Here is a 22488-nt window from a genome sequence, read left to right on the forward strand (position 1 = left end):
GCCCGCCCCCCTAGGGGTGCAGGTAACAGCCACAAGTGGTGCGGCAGGCCCACACCACCAATTAGGGTGCGACCTCCACCCTGGCGGTCGCATTCCGCATATTTTGCATTGTGGTGGGAACGATGCAATATAAGCATGTTGTGCAATGGCATGCACAACGTGACAGGCACCTTGTGTATTCCCTGTGCAGTCCCCACCCCATCCAGGGGCCCATAACAGGCCCCAGCACTGAATTCCTGCATGCCTTTCCATGGCAGAGTCTCTGCCATGGAAAGGCATCCAACAGCCGGCATCATAATATGGATGGCGGTGCCTGCAAGGCACCGCCATCATATTATGGACCTTTTCTGCCCGGTAGGCAATCGTGACAATTGCCTAGCGGTGGTACCCCCACCATGCTAATGTAGTGGGGGTAAAAGGCCGTCCGGCGGGGTGCTTTGGCATGCGGATCGCCACCGCCGGTAGGGCGGTGGCGATCTGCACACCATCCTAATAGACCCCTTAGATTTTTTGAAAGTGGAACTCTGCTTTGATCAATATTCTAGACCAATTATTACACTGGTAATTTGTTCTATCCATTTGAATGTTGATGGAAAGAACATATATTTACAGGAAACCTCACAGAGCTTTCAATATTTTGTAAGCTGGGGGGTAGCAGAAAATTCTCTTGTTTGTGAAGGAAATGTTGAATCCAGGACTTAGGGGAAGAGACTAGAGGAATGACAGGATGGGGGTTCAGGCACAAGGTTAATATATTCATTTTGCCATTTTACATAGCGTGAAGCAGACCTGTATGTGTCAGAGTGCTATACAGTGCACAAAAGATTGGGCTATCACAAGACCAAGCAGAAAGAAGGATAGTGAAATGAAGAGGTTTAACAATTTCATCTTTGAATGTTTAAACATCTTACAGCCAGACCAAAGTAGATCTGCAAAGTATACAGGATTGAACACTCTGAACTGAGCCAGACACATTCTGCAGGACTAAGGACCCAGAAGTAAAGTGCATCAGAAGGCTACGTAGTAATTCCTTAAGATGGGGCTGAACCATGTGACAGTTGAGACTACTAAGTCCAAGATGGTAATGGTGTCTGAGAAGCAGCACTTTCAATTCAGTTTGGAATAGGTTATATTAATATGTCATCCTGGATGCGGGTGGTGTCTGAAAAGAAGTATTTTAATTTCCTTTTTTAATCTATTATAAGATTGTAATGTGTTGGTGATTAGTGGGATAGACATCCACAAAGTCTTGGGACTCTTCCGCAAGGGATCGCTTCAGTGTTCTGTATTTTTTCACAGTTGGGATCTCATTTGCACTTCTAAGTTGTCATTGTCCACCTGACATATGATGTTTGGGGGGAAAGATTCTTTGGTGCTTTCCACCCGGTGATTGACAAAATCCCATCAAAATTGTCATGAAAAAATATTATTGGGTCGATGTCCTGCAGAAAGAAGAGGAGAGAGCCAGGAATGCCTCACTTACCAGTGAATTTTTAAACTGTAGGTTTGCCCACAGTTATAAGCAGTATTGGGATTTGATAACTGTCCAGCTATACAGAAAGCTCTATCATCAATTTAGAGTGGGCACATTCCCTGTAAAGGTGTTTACTGTAAAATAGAAGCGTGGTCACCGGGTGGACTGCCCGTTCTGCGAAGGACAAAAAGAGACCATTCCGCATGTACTATTTGTTTGTCCTATGTATGTTAAGTTCCATTCTGCTTGGATTGCACCAGTCTGTAGGCAGTTAGGCACTGCTAGCTACCTTGTAGCTTTAAGAATGGAGGGCCACTATTGGTGCTAATAATGCAAACGTTTCCTAAAGGTTTCAATTGATTGTGTAGACTTTTATCATTAATTTTAACTACATATAGGGCCCGATTCTGATTTCAGATGGAAGGGCTCCAAACGATGGTCGGAGCCCTTCTGGCCATATCGGAACGTGCCGGCCGGATTGCTTTCCGACCGAGCCATTCCGATGGGCTCGGTTGGAAGGGAATCTGACTTGGATTTCCGGATGGCTTACGACGGGTTTGGAGAGCCCGTCCGCCGTGCGGAAATCCTTCAGTACTCTCCCAGGTGCCTCTTTACGACCGAGGGAGTACGATGGCAGTTTTCACTACCTTTTAGTGCCGGTGTTTCTGGCCCGAAAAGGCAGTCGGAAACTGTCTTTGGGGGCCCCTAGCAGGGCCCCTATGGGTGCGAGGCCGCCGAATCGCGGCCTGGGGGCACCTATGGTGCCCCTCTGTTGATCCCTGCACCCGGTGGCAGGCACTTTGCGGGGCCAGCCACAGGGTGCAGGGATGAACTGCACCTCTCCATTTCACAATGCAGGCATGCATTCCGCTCGGAATGCATGCTCCCATTGTGAAACATACGAGAGCGACCGAACAGGGTTCGGTCGCATCGTACTTGCAGGGCGATAACCGACGACAGAAGGTTGTTCGGTCACGGTTCCTGTGGCATTGTGTTAATGTGACATGTTTTATTTACTGTCTACTTTTGTGGCTATGCCAAAATAAAGTTATTTATGATGATGAATTGCCTTACAGGTGATAAATCAAAGTCTGAAAAACACCCTTGCTTTGGTGGGGAGCAAATTTAATGAAGTAAGGACTAGAGAAATATGTTGGAATTTTCTTGTGTGGGAGTTCGGTCTGGCAGCTGTATGGAGGATTACTTTAAGGGGCCAAGTGGAGAATCAGAATTCCCATTAGAAGGGAGCTCCCATAAACTTTTCTTGGCAGGGCAAGTGCCTGGCACATCTGTCTAAAGTCCAGTTCTTGGATAAATCATTTGACACCTAACAGTAGTCAGAACTGAGACAAGGTAGGATGGGGCTGGAGACAGCGGAACGAGGCTGACAGCAAGGATAGCAAGGATGCTCACAGGCAGCAACTGTTGCTTTACACTCTCTATTTCTGCCAGATCTTCCTCATCCTCTCATTGACTGATCCTCTTAGAGTAATAATAAGAGAAAGTGGGGACTCACCTGAGCAGATTGCTCACCCTGAGCCCGCAATGAAACCGATACTTACAGCAGCACTAGATTGCCCTCCTCACAGCCTCTCAGAACTAGACTGGGCATAAGTGTTTGAAGTTTCCCATCACTGGATGCCCAATTTGCATCTGTTCACTGCCCTACTACTCTTTAACTGCTAATTTTGGCAGTAGGAGAACAGCAGACAAAAATCTGCCGCAAAGGGCTCCATGCACTAGCAAACTCTGCTGGCCACAAGTTTGAACACCATCAAGGCCAACTCATCCTTTCATTTTTCAGAATAGAGCTTAGAAACAGCAGAGGTGCATTATTGAGCTCTATGTAAAAACTAGCTCTTTTTATATGATTGTTGGTCCCCCTTTCTGCACATACAATCTTTAAATGCTGTTTAGTAACTTCTATGTGTGCTGCTTAATGCAGCACACATAGAAGTTGCAAAATGGCATTTTAAAAAAATGATTGTTTATGTGGAGGCAGGGGGACCGTCCTATACATAAACAATCATTGGCCTTTTGCTGTTTTCATGTGTGCTGCACAGCGCAGCACTCATGAAAACAGCAAAACGAGGAAAAATAAAACAATTCTCCTTGTTGCCCGAGGGTAAGACCAGGTTTTCCCTGGTCTTAATTCTGGCACTGCCTCCTATTTATGCCTGCCTTGTAAATTGGAGGCAGCATCAGAATCAACAGGTGTTCCGGTGGAACACCCAAAGCCCTCCCCTTTCACGCTAAGCATAGCATGAAAGGCGGACTTATTTACAAGGCAAATGCTTTGTAAATAAGGCAAAGCCCCTATCGCCACAGGAACGTCCTAAAAAGTGACGTTCCCATATAAATATACCCCTATGCGTGTCTAGGTAACATAAATGAGTCACAAACAGTATAACTGATCAGAATTTAATATATCATAGCTTTTTAAGTAGGCCTACTCATGTCTCGAATTCACTTGCAGTTGTTCAATTTAAATCAAACATGTTCTCTTGTTCCTCTGTCTGTGCAGCTCATGTCAAAATGTATCACTCAGCATTTTGTACAATACATTTAATTTAAGCATTTTTATGGTCCTGCACTGTTGTATTTTTAAAATGCATTCCTATTTGTGTTACTGATGTTCTTGGAGGAAGGAGTGGAGTTCAACTGTATCTCTACAAGGCCATTTTCTCTGGCTAGCAGAGGCTGTGTATATAATTTGAATGTGTCTTATTTTTCACTTCCATATGTAATGGAGGATTAGTCATTAGTAATACAGCAAAAGTAGTTTTCCATATGATGTGTTTTCTGTTTTACTATTAAATATTGTGATATTACATTTGTTTCACACTACATTTACAATATGTTTGCTCTATTTGAAAAATGAAATAACACGCTGCATTTAGGAAGTGATCCAGAAGCTTTTCCCTTTTGTTAAAGAGCAAGCTCTATGTTAGTCTGTTATGTGAATGAGACTTAGATATAGTAAAGACTTTTCCCTGGTCTCCCTAGAGGTGAACTTGACTTCAATCCTCTTGTTCCTCTTATACTTAAAATATTTGGAGAGTTGTTTTACTATTCTTTAGAGACAGTCTTCATGTCAGTCTATTTACTGATTAATAGAATATTTAGAGCGCTTTTTCCTTCTTCGTACTCACCAGTCTTTATGACAGATTGGGATTTGACTTTAAACTTAGATTATTTTTCCATTGAATGATGCTGAATTGAATTGACTAACCATTGCCCTTTTGCCTTCTATAATGAATATTTAATTTGAAATAAACCTTCATGGTTTGTACTTGGAACCTTGTCTGGTGTGGATTATCCTGTGTGGCTTTTTCTGTGTGGGATTTCCTGTAATTTAATGCCTAGGGCCTTCTTCCTTTGGGACTCACATGGTCCGATCCATCCAATTAGTCCTATTAATAGTAAAAAAGCATCAACATAAGTGAATGTGTATGTGCTAGTTCCCTCCTAGCTGAATTTGAACCTGGAGAGCAGCAGTTGGTGAGACTTCAAAGGGGACTGTGCTGAACTTGGTACTGCTTCTGCTGAACAGGGGTTCGGCTAAGCTTTGATTTATTTGTGCTGCATAGATCGTCTAACCTTAGGCGGAACCTGCTTAGTCTACCAGAGTAGGGACACCCAGGAAAGGAGAAGTTGTGAGTGGTATACCAAGGCACAGTAGCGCTAGTGCCAGTTCTTTCACTTGTGGGTGCTACTATTTCCTGGGGAATTTTCCATTTTCAATGTGTAATAAAGTATTTCTTTCATTTCTAAAGTAAAGCATGGTTAAATGGGTTATTAGTCAGATGAGTAATCTGAATTGTGAGTTTATGCACCCCCACAGTACCTCCCTGAAGAGTCTCAACTGCTTGCTATCGCTACTGCTGAGAATCAAGTGATGAAGTGGTTGAACTTGCCCATTTTACAATGCCACAGTAGTATGGACCAGGGCCGGACTGGGAACCGAAACCGGCCCTGGAAAACTGCTCGGCCGGCCCCCCTTGGGGACATGGACGGTGCGGCCGAGCTGTTTGCTAGGGCCGGTTTCAGCCAATTTTGTAAAAGGGGGCCAAAATTGCCGGCCCCGGTAACAAAAATGTCCCCCCAGGGGCCCAAAACCAGCCCCCACCCTGGTGGCCCACCGGGGAAAGGCCCAGTGCCTGCTATGGCCAGTCCGACCCTGGTATGGACCCCCGATATTAGAAGCAAACGACCTCAGCCCCAATGGCTGAGTACCAATAGCCCCTGCTGGCCTTATGAATATACAAAGGGGATCTGACAGTGAATTCTTGTTCATGAAATAGATTCAATAAAATAACTATCCATAACAGAATACAGATAACAAATATGTGTGAAAGGCAAAGCTGTAGGAGCACATTTCCAAACCACAGCATACCATTGTATAATCACCAGAAAGGAATCCCTGTTGGAACCCACTGAGCATGGTCAAAGGGATCAGGAGAAGCTGCCGTTTATCTTTCATATGCCGGAAGGTAGCTAGAAAATATGTTGACATGGCCACATCTTCCTCTTCCTTTTCCTGGCCTTCTTTGAGATTAATTTGATCCAGAAATGTTGCAACTATTAGCACTGCCAGCACACCACACCCTGCACAAAAATACAAATGAACAGTCAGGAGGTGAGCCCATTATTGGTGTCAAATACTGCTTGCAGCACAGTACATAACAAGTATTAACAATAAATCTACCCAGTTACGCTCTTTCTCCGGAAATGCACCTACCATCTGGAACTCACTCCCCAAAGATCTACGTTGCAACCCCTCCTACCTCAGCTTAAAAAAAGACCTCAAGCGGCACCTTCTCAACAAATACTGGGGTCCTTAACCCTGCCATCTAACTGGGTTTCACAACCTGCTCATGATGGTGCTTTGTTCTCACCACCTTATACCTGACTTACTACCCCCCCTCCTCTCATTCTTACATAAACTTCTACCCCTCCCCTACTAGTTCTCTTTTAATCACTGCCTACTCCTGTATGCTATCTCGTCTCCCATCACCCTCCTTAGTTCCCCCCTACCTCCATACTCCCCCCCCCCCTAATGGCCTAATTCTACTCCTGATTTTTTTGTCCATGTATTTATTGTTCTTTGCATATTGTTCTTTTTATCTTGCACTTTTTCTTTTTGTACAAATGTTATATTGCAATTTGTTCCTCTCCCAACCCTTGTAAAGCGCTCTGATACCTTTGGGTCTAGCCAGCGCTATATAAACTTTAAAACCGTTTAAATACATAAATACATAATGCACATTGATAGACTGAGCTCTCAAGAGTATCAGCATGGTGGTCAGAGTTTGTGCCTGCATTGTGTACAGCACATTTTTTAGTATGATCAGGCGCACGGTCCGCGACGGGTGCTCCTAGCTACGGGTGTGCCGCAGCACAAACAGCAAAAACAACAATTGATGGACAGAATGCAGAACAATGTCATACATTCACCCCAGTACAGAGATCTGGGCCTAAATCCATAAAGTGCACAAACAGGGTCAGTGCACTCAGTTTGGAATACAGGCCTAGGTGTAATTTATCAAGGAATCAAATTATTGTTCATGGTTAGTCTGATACTAAGTGCCAGAGTTACAACATTTTCACGTAAAACAGTGCTGCATCCAAATTTGCTGCACTACATTGCCTGAGGGGAAAAACAACAGAGAGCCATATCTACTAAGATCGGACAATTACTGCTGGGATCCCCTGTACTGGTATGCAACGAGGCTCACAGCCTCGCAGAGCTGAGTGTGAGCTGTCTAGCATAGATATTGTACTGGAAGCTACAATTCCTATGCCGAGATAAACTCTGAATCATCCTATACTTTGGCTATGAGTTGTGCACTGCAGCACACATGCAGCAAGTGTTTTTTTTTTAGAAATGAGAACATATCTCCTTTTTTGAGCCACTTCAAGGAGGAGCATTGACGCATAGCCCAGTCTGGCTATACTAGGTCAGGATTTGCGTCAAACCACATGGGTGCTTGCTGACCGACACAAGTAACAACCCACTAACACCCCCTTGACGCAAAACCACATAAAGCAGTACAAGGTGCCATTTGCGGTGAAAATAGAGCACCTTTCCAGCACAAAAGACAAATACCTTTTAAACTGGAAAGTAAATACCCTTGGGAGAGCTTTCATGGTATTGCATGACTTTGTGTGACTTTGATCCAGGGCAAAGACTTAGTGCACCTGGCCCTAAATGTTTACTTCCACTAATAGGAAGCAATGATTGAAGAAAAGGTTCTCACACCAGTATACAAACAATCCTTGATTACTGATGTTCCTGAACTGTCAGCTCCCCAAAGTAACAGATGTCAACATTCTTACTCATAGAAAACACTTTCATGAGTGACAGTTTTTCTCTATGAAGAGGCATGTCTTACTCAGAAACAAATCATGAGTATGTGACAGCTATGCCCGGAGTAAAAAGTAAACTGCTCACAGATTGTGATTTGTGAAATATGCCTGATTATTTAGAAGCGATTTAAATTCAAGACAGGAGTAATTCACACCTACTTTGTGAATCAGACCCCATATTTTTATGAAAGAAATCCATCAGCCAATAATTTCGAGTGACTTACCAGAGTGCTCTTAACAGGATATTGACGTGCAATAAAAGGGAAATTAAACTATATCAATGAAGTTTGTCTTTAATACAAATATATTACTATGATATTTCATGGAAATAGATAATGCCAGGCCTTAACGTCTGTGTAGGGACAATGGGGCATTTTCACAAGGATCTATCGCCGAGTCAACGGCACTTTATCACAGTCAATGTAGCGATAAAGGTATCGCCCCAATCAGAAGCTGGTGTTAACATCCCACAGCACCAGTTTACTCGCGATAGCAGCAGCAAAAAACATCACCACAGATAACCCCCGCAACTATCGCTAATGAAATGCAGAGTAGGCATTCCTGTGCCAAAAGCCACGACAACACCACTCCACAACATTCACAACGACCAGCCAGAACTGCGATAAGAACACAAAACAGGCAATAAGGTGCGTTAGCAGCAGGAAAATAACACCTGCTCTGACCTGGTGCAATGTCGGACCACAGCCGGCACCACAAAAGGGAGCCCAGCCCAGAGCCACACCTGAAGAACAACAGATTCACCCGGGCAACTGAACATGCAGCCCGGAGGGCCGAAAGGGCAACAACACCCGTCAAAACCACCCCCATGACCCCCCCTCCCTGGCACCCCCCAACCAAAGACATGCCACATCAGCTACACCTAAACATGTACAAAATAATCTGCATGATGTCGCACAACTGGTGACATGCATGTGTCGTCACAAAAATGAGCATCACACATTCACTTTCGAAGCAACAAATGAAACTTTATTAAAATGAACACTGAAATGAATTGAAGACACATAGCGGATCCCCTTGGGCAATCCGTAGGTCACAGCCTGCAAGACAAAAATCATGATGAGAACGTGTGTCCTGCGCACATGAAAGGACAGAGAGAGAGCGAAGGAGAGAGCGAGGAAGACAGGGAGAGAGAGAGATAGAAGAGAGGGGAGAGAGAGAGAGAAGAAGAGAGGGGGGAGAGAGAGAGAGTGCACCCAGGCCACACTGCTCACCTGCTGCCACCGGTGTGTCTCCAACTACTTGCCAGTATATATTGCAGTTCACCGGGACACACATCTGAGACAGACTTGTCATCTGAAACAGAGTCCAGATATATGATTGGCACAGTACACACAATTGCACAAAACAACATCACCTGCCCACCCATGCACACCCAGGCAGAGGCACCCTAGCCCCTCCCGCCGCCCATCGGAGCATGCCCGCCAATTCACACCCAGGCAGAGGCACCTCAGCCCCTCCTGCCACCCATCGGAGCATGCCTGCCCATGTACATCCAGGCCTCACTGCTCACCTTCCGCCACCGGCGTGCAGACAAGAGGTCTCACCACGTGCTGCTGCAAGCCACAAGCCCGGGGCCTGCAGACATGGCACCCTCCACATCATGCAGCCCCACCCCGCAGGCCACCAGGTCTCATGTTTGGTGCTGGGTCTTGATTACTCTATGGCAGGGGACATACCAATGCACCCGGCCTCATTGCAGGCTGCACACCCGCTCAGTCCAATAGGTGCCACTAACTCTGTGATCTGGAAGCGACGCCATGTGGCGGTAGGCCCGCACTGGTTGCTGGTTCTGGCCTACACTGTGGTCCAGCAGGGCACACAAAACCACCTGAGCTGTCCGGACCGCCGGGACGGGGCATCATCGCAGGCTGCACACCAGCTCAGCACTTAAGGTGCCCCTACCTCAGTGCACCCAAAGTCCCCGCCCCATGTAGCAGCACCCCCCCACCCCCCCAGTGCCTTGAGACCGTCATGGGTGAGTAGTGCGCACTACAAAAAGATTGATTGATGATGGCGGGGTGCCTGTGCCGGCCGCAAAGCTTCGGGTGCCACTTACCCTGTGCAACCTCAGTCAGCGCCACGTGTTGGTAGGCCCATGACAGCTACAAGGCCTCGGGTGCCACTAACCCTGTGCACAACAACTGATGGGCCCTTTATGATTGAGAACCGTGGAGCGTCCGTCATCCAGTCACCACTGGCAGAGGGGAATGTGATGTCGTCGGCCCCTTAAGTTGGCAGAGTGGCATGGCCTGTGACGGCTGTGCCGGATGGGTGTGGTGTGTGTGCAAACCTGCCCTCAGGGAGTGGCTGTGACATGCTGACAACTAGACCAGTGACCTGCACACCACCAGCGAGTACGCCTGCGACGAGAAGCAATGAGGGCCCCCCTCGGAGCGTAAGCGGAGTGGTCTGGCCTGTGGTACGCTGGACCAGCGCAGGGCTTGCAACAATACCTCATGGGCTCTGGGCGTGGTTCAGTCCATGTGACTGATGCAAGTGTCCGTGTTGTAGTGTACACGGCACCCGGTACACAATATGCAATGTAGCACCCTCTGACTGGCATCAAACAGGATGAGCATCATTGACGCAAGGGAAATCAATATCCCTACATTCATCCACACATTCATACATGAATGATGAAAGACATAACACAGCAGTGCGTTACTGGATGTTTATTGCACATCCAGTGCAGTTTTGAACCTGGAGCGGTACAGGGCAATGCCAAGCACACTACACAATATGGGCCCGTGGAGGGCCAGCCAGAGTCCATCCGGGGATGACAAGTACTGCAGAAGAGGAAGGGTACAGTCCGCAGTCTGGTCGCCATGTCATTGGTCATCAAACAGGATATGGCAGTCCATTTCGCGGTCCAAGGTGAGTGCATCGGAGTGTATCGGGTGTCAGTGGAAAGTCATGGGGCCATATGCGGCATCAAGCAGAAACAGGCCAGGTGGCGGAAATGAATGCTAGTGCCTCCTGATCACAAACCCATCCACGTCCTCATCCCCGGATGTGTGCTCTGCCCCATCTGTGGTTGTTGCAGTACCGGCTGCAGCACTGTGTGCCACTGGCACATCAGGTGCCGGAGTGGATACGTCTGCCACACTGTGAGGCAATGGCACACTAGGGGGCGGAGATGTGGATGGTGTGGGGGCAACAGCATTCATCACCACCACGCCTTGTGGCAGTAATGCCATGATGAGGAGCTGCAGGGAATGGTAGATCCCAGATACATTTCGCTGGTATGCAGCGGTGGTCGCCATCCTTTCCGCCTTTATCCGCACCATGTCCTCCATGAGCCTCCGCATGTGTGCCAGCTCACGGCTGGTATCGCTGAAGCCCCCCTGAGTGGACAGGTGTTCTTTTCTCCACGTCAAGACTCCAGCGATATCAGTCAGGGCTCGTTGGAGACCATAGAGTGGGCCTAGACACCCATGGATGGCGTCCAGTTTGGTACCCATGAGGTCGAACCCCACCCACACCTGCTCAGCCGTCTCCCTCTGGCCCTCCAGCACATTGTGTTGGAAGGCCGTGTGTTGTTCCTGGGGGTCTTGGGAGACTTCCATGGTCGTGGGTGCCTCCTGCTGGGTGGTTTGGGTGGTGGGTGGGGTCTCCTCGATGCAGCTGGGCAGCCTGATCCAGGAGGTGAGTTGCGGATGATGTCAATGATGTCTAGGAGGGCTTGTGCGTCGATGCTGAGGTTGTCCTCCTCATCATCAGTGAAGAGTGTCTGGGACTGCTCTGCAGGGGGTGTTGACGGTGGCCCTGCAATGTGAAGGGGAGATGATGTATTGCAATGTGTCCACATGTATGTAGCCGCATGGTACATGTTGACATTCAGACAGCATGGCATTGTACATTGTGAAAGTCTATAGATCTGGGCGATGACCCAGTCATTGAGGGTGTGTACTGTGCTGTGCTTGATTGTGCATGTGTGCCATCGTTACCATCTCCACCTGTCCTCCCAGTACCTGGTGGTCACTCACCCTGTTGCGGTTGTGTTGTGTCCTGTCGAGCAGTGTCCGGTCCTCCGACTCTGGCCACAATATCCACACTGATGACTGTCGACACCAGCTCCTCCATGGCATCCAGCACAAGCTGTGGCACTGGGCCCCCACCTCCAGTCTGCATTGCTGCCTTCTGGTTGGATGCGAGTTTCTCCTTGGTCTTTCGCTTGATGTCATTCCATCGCCTCTTGACCTTGTCCTCTTGTGCTCTCCGACGGCATTCACCTTGTCCACAATGTCCCGCCATATTCCATTTTTGGTGCCCAATGACATGTTGGAGGTGACGAACAGTTGTTGATGGTGTTCCATCACCTCTGTGACTATGATCCTGTTCGCCTGCGGACTGAACTTCATCGTCCTCTTCTTCTTGTCCTTGCCCTTCCCTGTCCCCGAGGTCCTGGGCTGGTCGTCCGGGGTGCTTGTGGGGTTGCGCTCGTCCTCTGCGCCTGCTCCAGCCACCTCCATGGTGCTTGGGTGTTGGTCAGTTTGTGTTTAGGTGTTTTTTCTACTTTTATGGTGATTTTTCCCGCCTGCCAGGTGTGTGTTGCAGGCCTGGCGCTGCTTAGCGCTGATTTCCTCATCACGCTTTTGGCCCATCGCAGGTTTTTTCGCGTTGGGGTTTGTGTTTTTATCTCCGTCGAGGTGGTTGTATCACGGGAATTGGGCGTAGTTTCCGCAAAATATAGCATGCGGCCGCCTTGTTGTGAATTCCACGTTGACACAGGGTTATTTTCCCGTAATAGGCTGCGATGTGTAAAGTTGCGTTAACATTTTTTGGAGATGTTTAACACACGTTCTTGTGAATATACCCCAATTTTTTTTTTGGGACTACTTTACACTTTATTTTCATATAATTAGTAGAAGAATCTGTTTTTGAGTACAGAATACATCACAACATCCAAAGGTGTCCATGGTTAATGAGAGGCAAGTCAAGAACGTTTCATTGTTTACTACTGACAGATTCAATGAGGCTTCCCGGTCAAAATACGGACATGCAGAAAATTATATGAATGCTATTTACATTAAACATTTAAAAAAATCTTAGCATAAAAGTCCATAACTCTTCTACCAATTTTTTGGTAATTTAAAATGTCTTGAAGCGGTTATAGACTTAAAAATAGAAACATCATGCATATTTATCTGTTTTTAAAACTGCAAGCCCAATAGGGCTTTTTCGAGCATTCATGTTACCTACATTGGTAAAAGAACATAAATTAAATATTTAAATTACATTTTTAATTATTTACAATGCAACCTAAACCCTCTTCAAGTGTTTGATGCGTTCAACCTTTCCAAAAAGAAGCTTGAAAGAATGGTGGGATTCAAAACAATTTCACTAAAAAAAGCTAAATGTCATATATATTAGAAGTTCAAATCGAACTTTGTAATTTCACATGGCCTATCAGTTTTTAAAATGTATATAATATATTTTATCACTTTTATGTTGTATTTTATTTGACATTTACATTCTGCCACTTTCAAGTCGATTCTCAGTGCTATGAATCACTGGTAACTCATTCCAGTACATAATTGTTTTGTTTAATCTCTGCCTGGGCATGGGCAAGGCCTGGACCAAAAGGAAAGGTCCAACTCGAACTAGCAAACCTGGGCTCATTTACTTAAAGGGTGCATTTTCCCTGCTTGCACCACAGAGCAGCTTTAAACAGGTGTGCTGGCCTCAAACAGGGATGCGCCCTATTATGGAGAAGGTGCTGCCCCCGTGCAGCTGCAAACTCATGAAATACGGAGCAGCTGTTTAAAAGCTGCTCTGTATTTCACATTGCAGACGTAATCGCACCTGCCTTTTCAAGAGGGATTAGAGATCCTTTTGCCAACAGGTGCAGCCAGTGCCTGCACCCACCTGCAGGGGTATGTCTGAGGGGTCCCTTTGCCCCATTGAGCAGGCTGTCCACAGGGGGTGGAAATTCAGTGCACCACTTTATTGTGGCGCACTTTCAGTGCACCTCCTGAGGGCAGGTTTGCCTCTAAGCCTTTGTCAGTAAGAGGGCACATGCGCAGAGTCAAAGTGATTCCCTCATTTGCATAGGGCCATGCTCCAATGCAAATGAGGGAACACCCTCTCACAATAAAGCTGGTGCTAAATGTGCGCTAGCGCTATCAGTATTACAGAAGGGGTCACACAGGGATCTGCGGCCTCTTCTGGAAACCCAAAGTGCCCCAGGATCGCACAAAGCAAACGCACACACCCCGTGTCTCCCGCACAGCACTTTCTGTAATACGGCCCCAGTTTCACTCCACACAAGTGCACAGGGAACCACTAAGTCTATTTGAGCCTTATAAGTGAGCTGAAGCTTTACTCCACTGGCAGATTGAAACTCTGACCCATGTCTAGGCATATCCATTGCACTGAGTGAATGTCACATAGCAATGTAAGCAAGCATTGGCAATGCCAATAAATCTGGCTTATGAATGAAAGTGCCTCTTGCATCACTGATGGGTTTAGGCACTCAATAAGTTATCATACATGTTCTCTGTCACTTGTCTTTGCACTCATGCAACCATTCATCCATCCACTGACTCATTCTTGCATTCATATGCCTTTATGGAGATTGTTAAAAATGACCTCTTTTGTGTGGTATTTCCAAAGATTTTTGCTTTCACTACCCTATTTTATGCTCTGCCTTCAAAACATCGTAAAATTGGCATACACCTAATCGGCACATAAAATGTATATATACGTCTCTAGAAAATGGTACTACATTTAACCCAAATATGTAAATTTAATTAAATTGTGTAGATTAAATGCTAAAAGTGAGCTGCAACACTAATTGTTCCACCCACTAAACTATCACTGTATAATATGTCTCAGATCTGCCACTTCAACCTATAGTGCAGTTTTAAAATTGCCATTTCAACCTGGCAAAATAAACTCTTTTATACCTATAAGTAACCACTAAGGTAGCCTTAAAAGTTCATAGGGCAGAGGGAAAGGTATGTAAAATGTAGGACAGGTATATTTCAGGTTCTACATGTCTTGGCAGTGAAAAAAAAACAATGTCGTTATTCACTGCAGCAATTCTAGACCTCCCATAGACTAACACTACTTACCTTCTTACATTTAATATGTAATAGATTCAGTATGGGAGCAGCTAGAGAAATAGTCATTTTACTAGTGTGGCAATTTACAAATCACTCTGAATCCAGACGGCCTTTGGATATTTATTCTGCATACAATAAGCATACATGATAATGCTGCTTGTCTCTGGACCTGGCTCCAGCAGCTGCCAGTATACATTCCAAAGCCTTAATGTTCCACCACAGACCATGACCTTCAAATTGTATACACCACATTATTACATTTCTACTCCCCTTTTATTTTCAACAAGATCAAAAGAGAAAAGAAGAGAAAAGAAAGAAAAAACCTAATAATAATAAAAACAAAAACTCCTTTTTAAGTGATCTCATATCTAGCTATTCAACAATGTTCAATTAGTCGATCACGTTTTCTTGAAAGCAAAGGAACAGGATGAAATCTACTTTGCAACTTTCTTGTTTGCTGCTGCTTCACAAATTCCTAGGGGCATATATACATGAACATGGCGCAGCGGGTGCCACAAGCTAATTACTTTCAAAATGGAGAGATGTGCTTTATTAACAAGAATACAGCGCAACCCTGTGCTCACACCTGCACTAAAATAGCTGCGTAGCACCAACACAGGCACCCTTGCACCATGGTGCAGGGGTACCTGCATTGCAGAGATGATTGTGTTTGTGCAGGAAGCGACACCTTCCTGCACAAAAGGAATCATTAAGGGTGTTTTGCTCCTTCTATATGTACTGCAGAAGGCAGCACCAATAGAAAAAGCAACAAACAAGGAGAAATAAAAGTATTTATCCTGGTTGCCCCACATTAACGCCTCCTTTTGAAAGGCATTTGTTTTTGGCTCTGCCTCAGATTTACAGATTCTTGTAAATCTGAGGCAGTGTCAAAAAGCCATGGGTGTTGCTGGGAACTCCCACAGCAACATCCCACTGCAACACCCATTGTGATGCAGAAAACTGACATTACAATTCATTGCTAGTAAACCCATGACTTGAGCACTGGCCCTGCGCAATAGACATGGACTAGTATCTTCACTCTCTAGAACATGTATTTCTTCTTTACTGAATACATCTCCATACTGCAGGATTTCTTCAATCTTCCCTAAACAGGAAACAGGATGTTTGGTTTCCCATTGCAATACACCGACACTTGACGGAATTAGAGTCAGTTGTTCTTTTGTTTTTTTATACTGAGTGATACACATGATGTTGCATGTTGCTCCACTGTCAGGGACAAACAAAACTTTCTGAGAGCCAACCATAATATTCATAGATGTGGTTTTTCTTATGTTTTCTCTTTTTATCATGTTAACATGATTTATGTCATTTTTCTCACACATGATATACAATCTTTCAGATTGCTCAGGCTCCTTATAAAGTCATGTTCAATGCCTTTCATTTGCCTCAAATATTTAGTATTTCCTAGCTATCTGGCATGTTCTGTCTGTTCCAGTTTTCTTTTTTGTTCCAACTTTCCTTTTTGTCTTTCTTAGACCTACATACACTATAAAAATGATTGGGGTTTCCACATTCTCTACTTAGCTGTCCTAAAGCCAGACACATTTTTAAATGTGGAAATTGTAATCCACATCTGTAACATAGCTTCTTTGATTTTCCTGAGACTACATCTTTTCTGCATTGCTGTGTTTTATTACATTTGTCTAACTTGTTCTAGTCTTCATTCAACCTTGTTCCATGTTTGTAGCATGTTTTTGTGCTTGCATTTCCGTTCTGCCCATGCGTAGACTTTCTTGCAAGTCATATGTTTTTTATAGTTCTTTTTTTCTGAATTCCACTGAACTACAACATTGTATTATTCTCAGTCTTATTGCTTCATCACAAAATTTTTTTAACTCACAAAAGATTACTAATTTTTTTTTGCCACGTTACATATTCGTCCATTGATTCTTCTTCACTTTGAAACACTGTATTGAATTTATATCTTTCAAAATCCAGATTTCTCTATAGATCACATCTTTCATTCAGGCATTTCATGGGATCTTTATATGTATTTCTTTCTTGGCCAGGAAATGTTATTATTAAGTATTCTACTCCGTCTCCCACAAGGTTAAGCAACAAATCTTTTGCTTGTTCGGCAGAGCATTTTTTGTATGTGGCTCTTAAAAAGTGTTCAAATTTGTGCCACCATTTTCCCATCTTTGTGCAATATTTTGTAGATCTGATATGTCAAATGATAAAGGTCTTCGAAAAATTATACTTGAGACACTTTCTACACGTTATTCATTATTATATGCTTCTGTAGCCATATTTATTGTTACTTCACTGCTTGTTTTTTCACTTGACATCACCTCCGCTGTTTTTAACAATATTAATATTGTAACTTAACACAGGAGCAAAAACACAATAACTGTTTGCTGAAAGAGGAAGAAGAAAACTATAATCAAAAACTATTTTTTTGCCTGGCTCAAAAAAAGTGCCTCATTGGTTTCCAATGAAGTTCAATTAGATATGGCTGGTTATAAAATGGCCACTGAGATGTGACCAAAGTCTTGCGTTACTTCTGGATCCTTGCACTTGAATTTTTATTCCTGTGCTTGTTTGTGAAACTTTTTTGTCAAAATCACTCTGGCCACTGAGATTTACTCTTGTAGTGCTGCACCAATTTGCCGGATTTGCCGGATTTTAGAATGGGACTCTTCATCCCAAGTGCTTTGGTTGTATTGCAGAATGCCTGACTTTAAAATCGCGACATTCAAAATGCAACAACGCGCATGCATGCCACCACAAATACCAGCTTTTTCCAAAATTGGCCGGTGACACCCCACTCCTTCAGGCTCACACAGTGTCCCCAGCCAGTACGCATCCTTTGCCAATTGAAGCGCTCGCCCCACAGTAGCTCCCAACGTCGGCTGACCGAGCTCAGAGCGCAATAATGCCTTCACAGTCAAACACTTTGGGCTCTTACCTGTGAGTGCTGGCAAACCTTGCTTTAGATGATGTTGCACGCGATACATAGTTCTTCGACTCATCGCCAATGTGGCAATTTACAAATCACTCTCAATCAAGACGCACTTTGAATATTTATTCTGCATACCATCAGCATACAGGCTAATGTTGCATGCCTCTGGACCTGGCTCCAGCAACTGCCAGTATACATTCCAAAAGCCTTAGCGTTTCACCACAGAACATTTGCTTGAGATTAAATCCACTACAGGATTACAAATAACAATTTAAAATCCATTTTAATAGTAAAGCCAGATTTTTTTATTATTATTTTGAAAATTAGAAAGTTGGCATTTTTCTGCGTAAATCGGATGTGCCCTTTTGCCAGTGTCAAGGGTCACATGACTTTTAATGGCTCTCCTGTGGAGTAATATGTATTCCAATCGAACAGGGACAAAAGGTCCTTTGATGTGAGAAAGGATGTTCCTCTCCAGAGCAGGATGGCCTAGGGTTTTACCCAGTCCGTTCCTGCATTTCAAAGGGTATCCTAAGGGCTGTACCCTGCCTCTTCCTGACTTCTGAAGATGCCTGTCCTGTCACTGGGAAATGCAGATTAAACCTTGGCCTTCTTGCCTTTTGTTTCACTAGCCAGGCTGGAGCTAGACCCAGGGGAAAGAGAAGAACTGATGAAAACTAGTTTAGGATTAGGCAAAATCCCTCACCCGCAGCCTGGCATTAGGCATAAACATGGCAAGACCCCAGAACCTCTCATCAGAACACTCCTGGTCCCGTGGAGACTCGGAGGAAGGATTGCCCTTCTGTCTAATGCCTGGAGGAAGACAGGGCATGCATGCCTTGAATGATTTTCTTTGTTATAGGGTCCTGGCAGGCAACTAAGAAGAGATTCTAGCAAGATATATTGCAGTGCAAACACCTTGCCTACAACGGTAAACAAAATATCTATCTGTAAGTTTTAATAAAGATAAATAACAATCCACACTTAAATACCTATTGACTTTAATGCAATCAAGATGCCAGGCCTATTACATTTATCATAAATGTTCGCACTAAACAGATCAAATGTCAAAGTTAAAAATGTTATTGAATTATATCTCATGACGTATCCACAATATAATAAGATTTACATATAAATCATAACACATATCTACAACGTTTAAAACAATTTTAAAAAAGATTTAAGAAATGTTAAAAGATTATAACAGACTAATTAATTTGGTGGATATTTCACCATATTAATCAATTCATCCGCTTTTGTTATTTTGCATTTAAAATACAATGGCATTCTAGCTTCAACAAGAACTGCGTTCAAACAGAAAAAGAGTGCATGCCTGAGGTCATGTACCCCTCATCAAAAAGATCACATATCCCGACTGTGTTGACATTGTCAGATCAGTGCCTATTGTACACATTCACAGACAAAATGCCCAGTCTTAGCATAAGTATTGTTTGTCTGACACAATGGTCCAACAAAAGGGATAGATATTTTTGAGTCTGCTTAAAAGTGACTATATCTGGATAAGATGTATATATTTTTTTAAACAAACAGTGGGAAATGTCACTTGAATAACTTATTAAATGGGCTGCCTTTTGTAAAAAAAACAACTGAGGTAGAGCAGGAGTCCACATCTGTAAATCAATCAATCAGCATTTATAGAGCGCAGCACTGTAACCCTGAGGGGTATCCGGGCGATGTCTCCATCGAAGAGCCAGGCCTTGAGTCTCTTTCCGAAGTATGGCAGTGAGGGGGCTGTACGGAGCTGGAGGGGAAGGTCATTCCAGGTCTTGGCAGTGATGTAGGAGAAGGATCTGCCACAGCTGCGGCTGCAACAGATGCAGGGTGTGTGTGGGAGGGTGAGTGAATAGGAGCGCAGATGTCTAGCTGGTTGGTGGAAGTTCAGTTGATGATTGAGGTAGGCAGAACCTAGGTCGTGGAGGGCTTTTGTAGGTGTGCGTGAGGAACTCGAACTGGCATCTTTTCTCGATGGGGAACCAGTGGAAGTCTCTCAGGTGGCAGGCAATGTGAGTTTGTTTGGGGAGGTCCAGGATGAATAACAACTGAGAGAGAGAGGGACCCCCAGACCAAAGGAGAGGGGCACCACAAATTACCTTAGTCACAAAAAAAACCCTTTGGAAACTTCACACTTCACCAACCAGTAATACACACAAACCTCAGAGTAGTAGGGTGAGAATGGACACAAAGGATGTAATCAAAAAACAATATCTAAGAAAAAATTGTTTAGCAAATGTATTCACAAATCTCAGATAATCACATATATCACAAAATATAAATGAATATTATTTTAATAAAACCTGACAATCTCAGGAATTTGTACAAAAGGAGATTAAAAAAAAAAACTATTAAAAAACATATAACATGTAGAATCAAAAGCACATGAATTATCCTACAATACAAAATATTTGCAAATTGGGAACAAAAAAAGGAAAAGTAAATCCCATTTAAAAAGAGGAAACCACCAAATCAAAGATTCATCAATTGTGACCACAATAAATATTAATCCAAATGCATATGTCAGAGACAATTGTCATCACAGATTTTATGTAGTTTCCATAGAGCATCGACGCGTTTCGGTGGGCACTAATACACAGCCATCACCTTCTTCAGCAATTTTGTATAAGATCCCAATTAAAATATAACAAACTGAAAGAAAATATATAGTTTGTAATTTAAGTAAATACCAACATACATTAATAATAATACCATTTGATACATCCTAATTTCCAAAGCTCATCCCCTAGAATAAAAAATGTGAGGCATACACACATAGACTCTGTACTACTTGTTTAATGTACACTGATAGTGTTTAGCGGCTAGTGAAAAATAACAGCGCTATCAGGAAATTGTTTAACGCACAATTATAGTGCTTAACAGCTAGTGAAAAAAACTTAGCACTTTCATGCAAAATATGCTCAACATCTATGTCATTCTTACCAAGCATATCCATACACAACCCGTGTTACTTATACAAATCAAAGGCTAACAATTTATATAATGTTATGCTAGCCAACAATGCCTCCTTATTATAGTGTCAGAGACTCACAATTGTTTTGTTTAGAATAGATCTCCCTGTAAGTCTAGCCAGGAATTCTCGTCTATGAACTCAAACTGCCATTTCAAGTTGAATCAATGAAAAGCCTGTTTAAACAGAACATAAAATACTATAACATTGCTACAATGAGCTTATATTGAGGCTACATATAATCTTTGAGCCTATATTTCGGCTATTCCTGGTTACCTTAGACACGTATATTACAGACTTATACCAACTGCCAAATGTTCGTCCGTTTATTCAAGTGCGGTCCTCGTAGATATTCAACTCATAAAAATCTGTGCCTATTGAAGAGGGAGAACATGGATTACTAAAAGTGTCCCTCCATATTGGTACGCCCCTATATTTACCTTAAGCAAGTACTGAATGCAGGTTCCAGCCATATATTTGGGCCGTCACTGTGCTTAAATGATGATTTACAGGGATGATCAATGGATATATATCTAGAAGAGAACCATACCTATAATGACCTACATAAATTAAGTTTTTAGTGTGACATAGCGTAGAGTCAGCTGTTACCCCTATCTGAGACACGCGATTGTCAATATATTCACCGTCCACACGTTTATTGCTGCTATTCCAGCGTTCATCTAACAATCAATACAACTCTACCACAAAGCCTTGTCCTTGCATATAGAGGATATGGCTGATCATTTGTTGCAAATACCGGTGCCAAAATAAATAGCCCGGTCATAAAAAAAAAACAATAAATAAACATTACCTTAAGTATTGTGGTTTTTTTTCCCCGAAGCGATAAAAATAGGATAGTCCCAGAACTAGGATCTATGCAGACACTGAAATTAGACCGAGAGTGAGCAGCATTGACTCCCTTCTGGAACCTGTTAGCAAATACGTTGATCATTTTCTACGTCCCATTGTATGTGGTCTATGATCCTATTTGAGAGACTCTGCCCACATTGTCTCCCTTATTGAGGGAAAGACGTTCTGTGGATAGACTCAGTGTCTGGTTACTCTAGACATTGAGTCTGTCTACACGAACATCCCACAGGGGGATACGGTTAATGTGATTCGTGATGTTCTTGAGGATCAGGACTTGGCGGCGCTAATGGTGATTTCATCGTGAGTTGCGTCAGCCTGATTCTATAGAATAATGTCTTCCTATTCAAAGATGAGTATTTGAAACAGCTCAAAGGGACCAGCATGGGGGCCACCTGTGCTCCTAGTCTGGCCTGTTTGTATGTAGGTCAGTTTGAAATTAAACATATCTACAATGAGGTGGCCCCATTCTATGAAAATGTAGCGGGCTGGTACCGCTACATAGATGACATCTTTTTTATCTGGGAGGCTGCCATAGAGAAACTGGAAGAATTCTGTCATCAGAAGGATGTAGTAAATTACATGTCCATGTGAGTACATTTGTCATTGATAGGCAATAAACACTAGTAAGTATGAATTCCAAGCGCAAGGGGTGTGCTGGGATTGCTTGACTGAGGGAAAGTAATTTGTGAAGAATCTTCCATTCGTATAAATTCATGGATGACTATTTGCAAAAGGTAGTGTACTAAAGAGTATAAAAACGAATAGGAGGGATTTTTACTCT

The 22488-nt window shown here is 43.7% G+C and overlaps 1 protein-coding gene across 1 annotated transcript in view; it reads right to left on the reverse strand.

Annotated features, from left to right (window-relative positions):
* The window catches only part of LOC146817887 (N-acetylglucosamine transporter UNC93A-like), a 515214-nt gene that overhangs the window by 287121 nt on the left and 205605 nt on the right, over window positions 1-22488 (reverse strand). The window contains exon 5 of the mRNA XM_085611375.1: window positions 5871-6082. Within this exon, the coding sequence (XP_085467501.1) occupies window positions 5871-6082 (212 nt within the window). The remainder of the gene's footprint in view (window positions 1-5870; window positions 6083-22488) is intronic.

The sequence above is a fragment of the Triturus cristatus genome, chromosome 6 (assembly GCF_964204655.1).
Source record: "Triturus cristatus chromosome 6, aTriCri1.1, whole genome shotgun sequence".
NCBI classification, from domain to species: domain Eukaryota; kingdom Metazoa; phylum Chordata; class Amphibia; order Caudata; family Salamandridae; genus Triturus; species Triturus cristatus.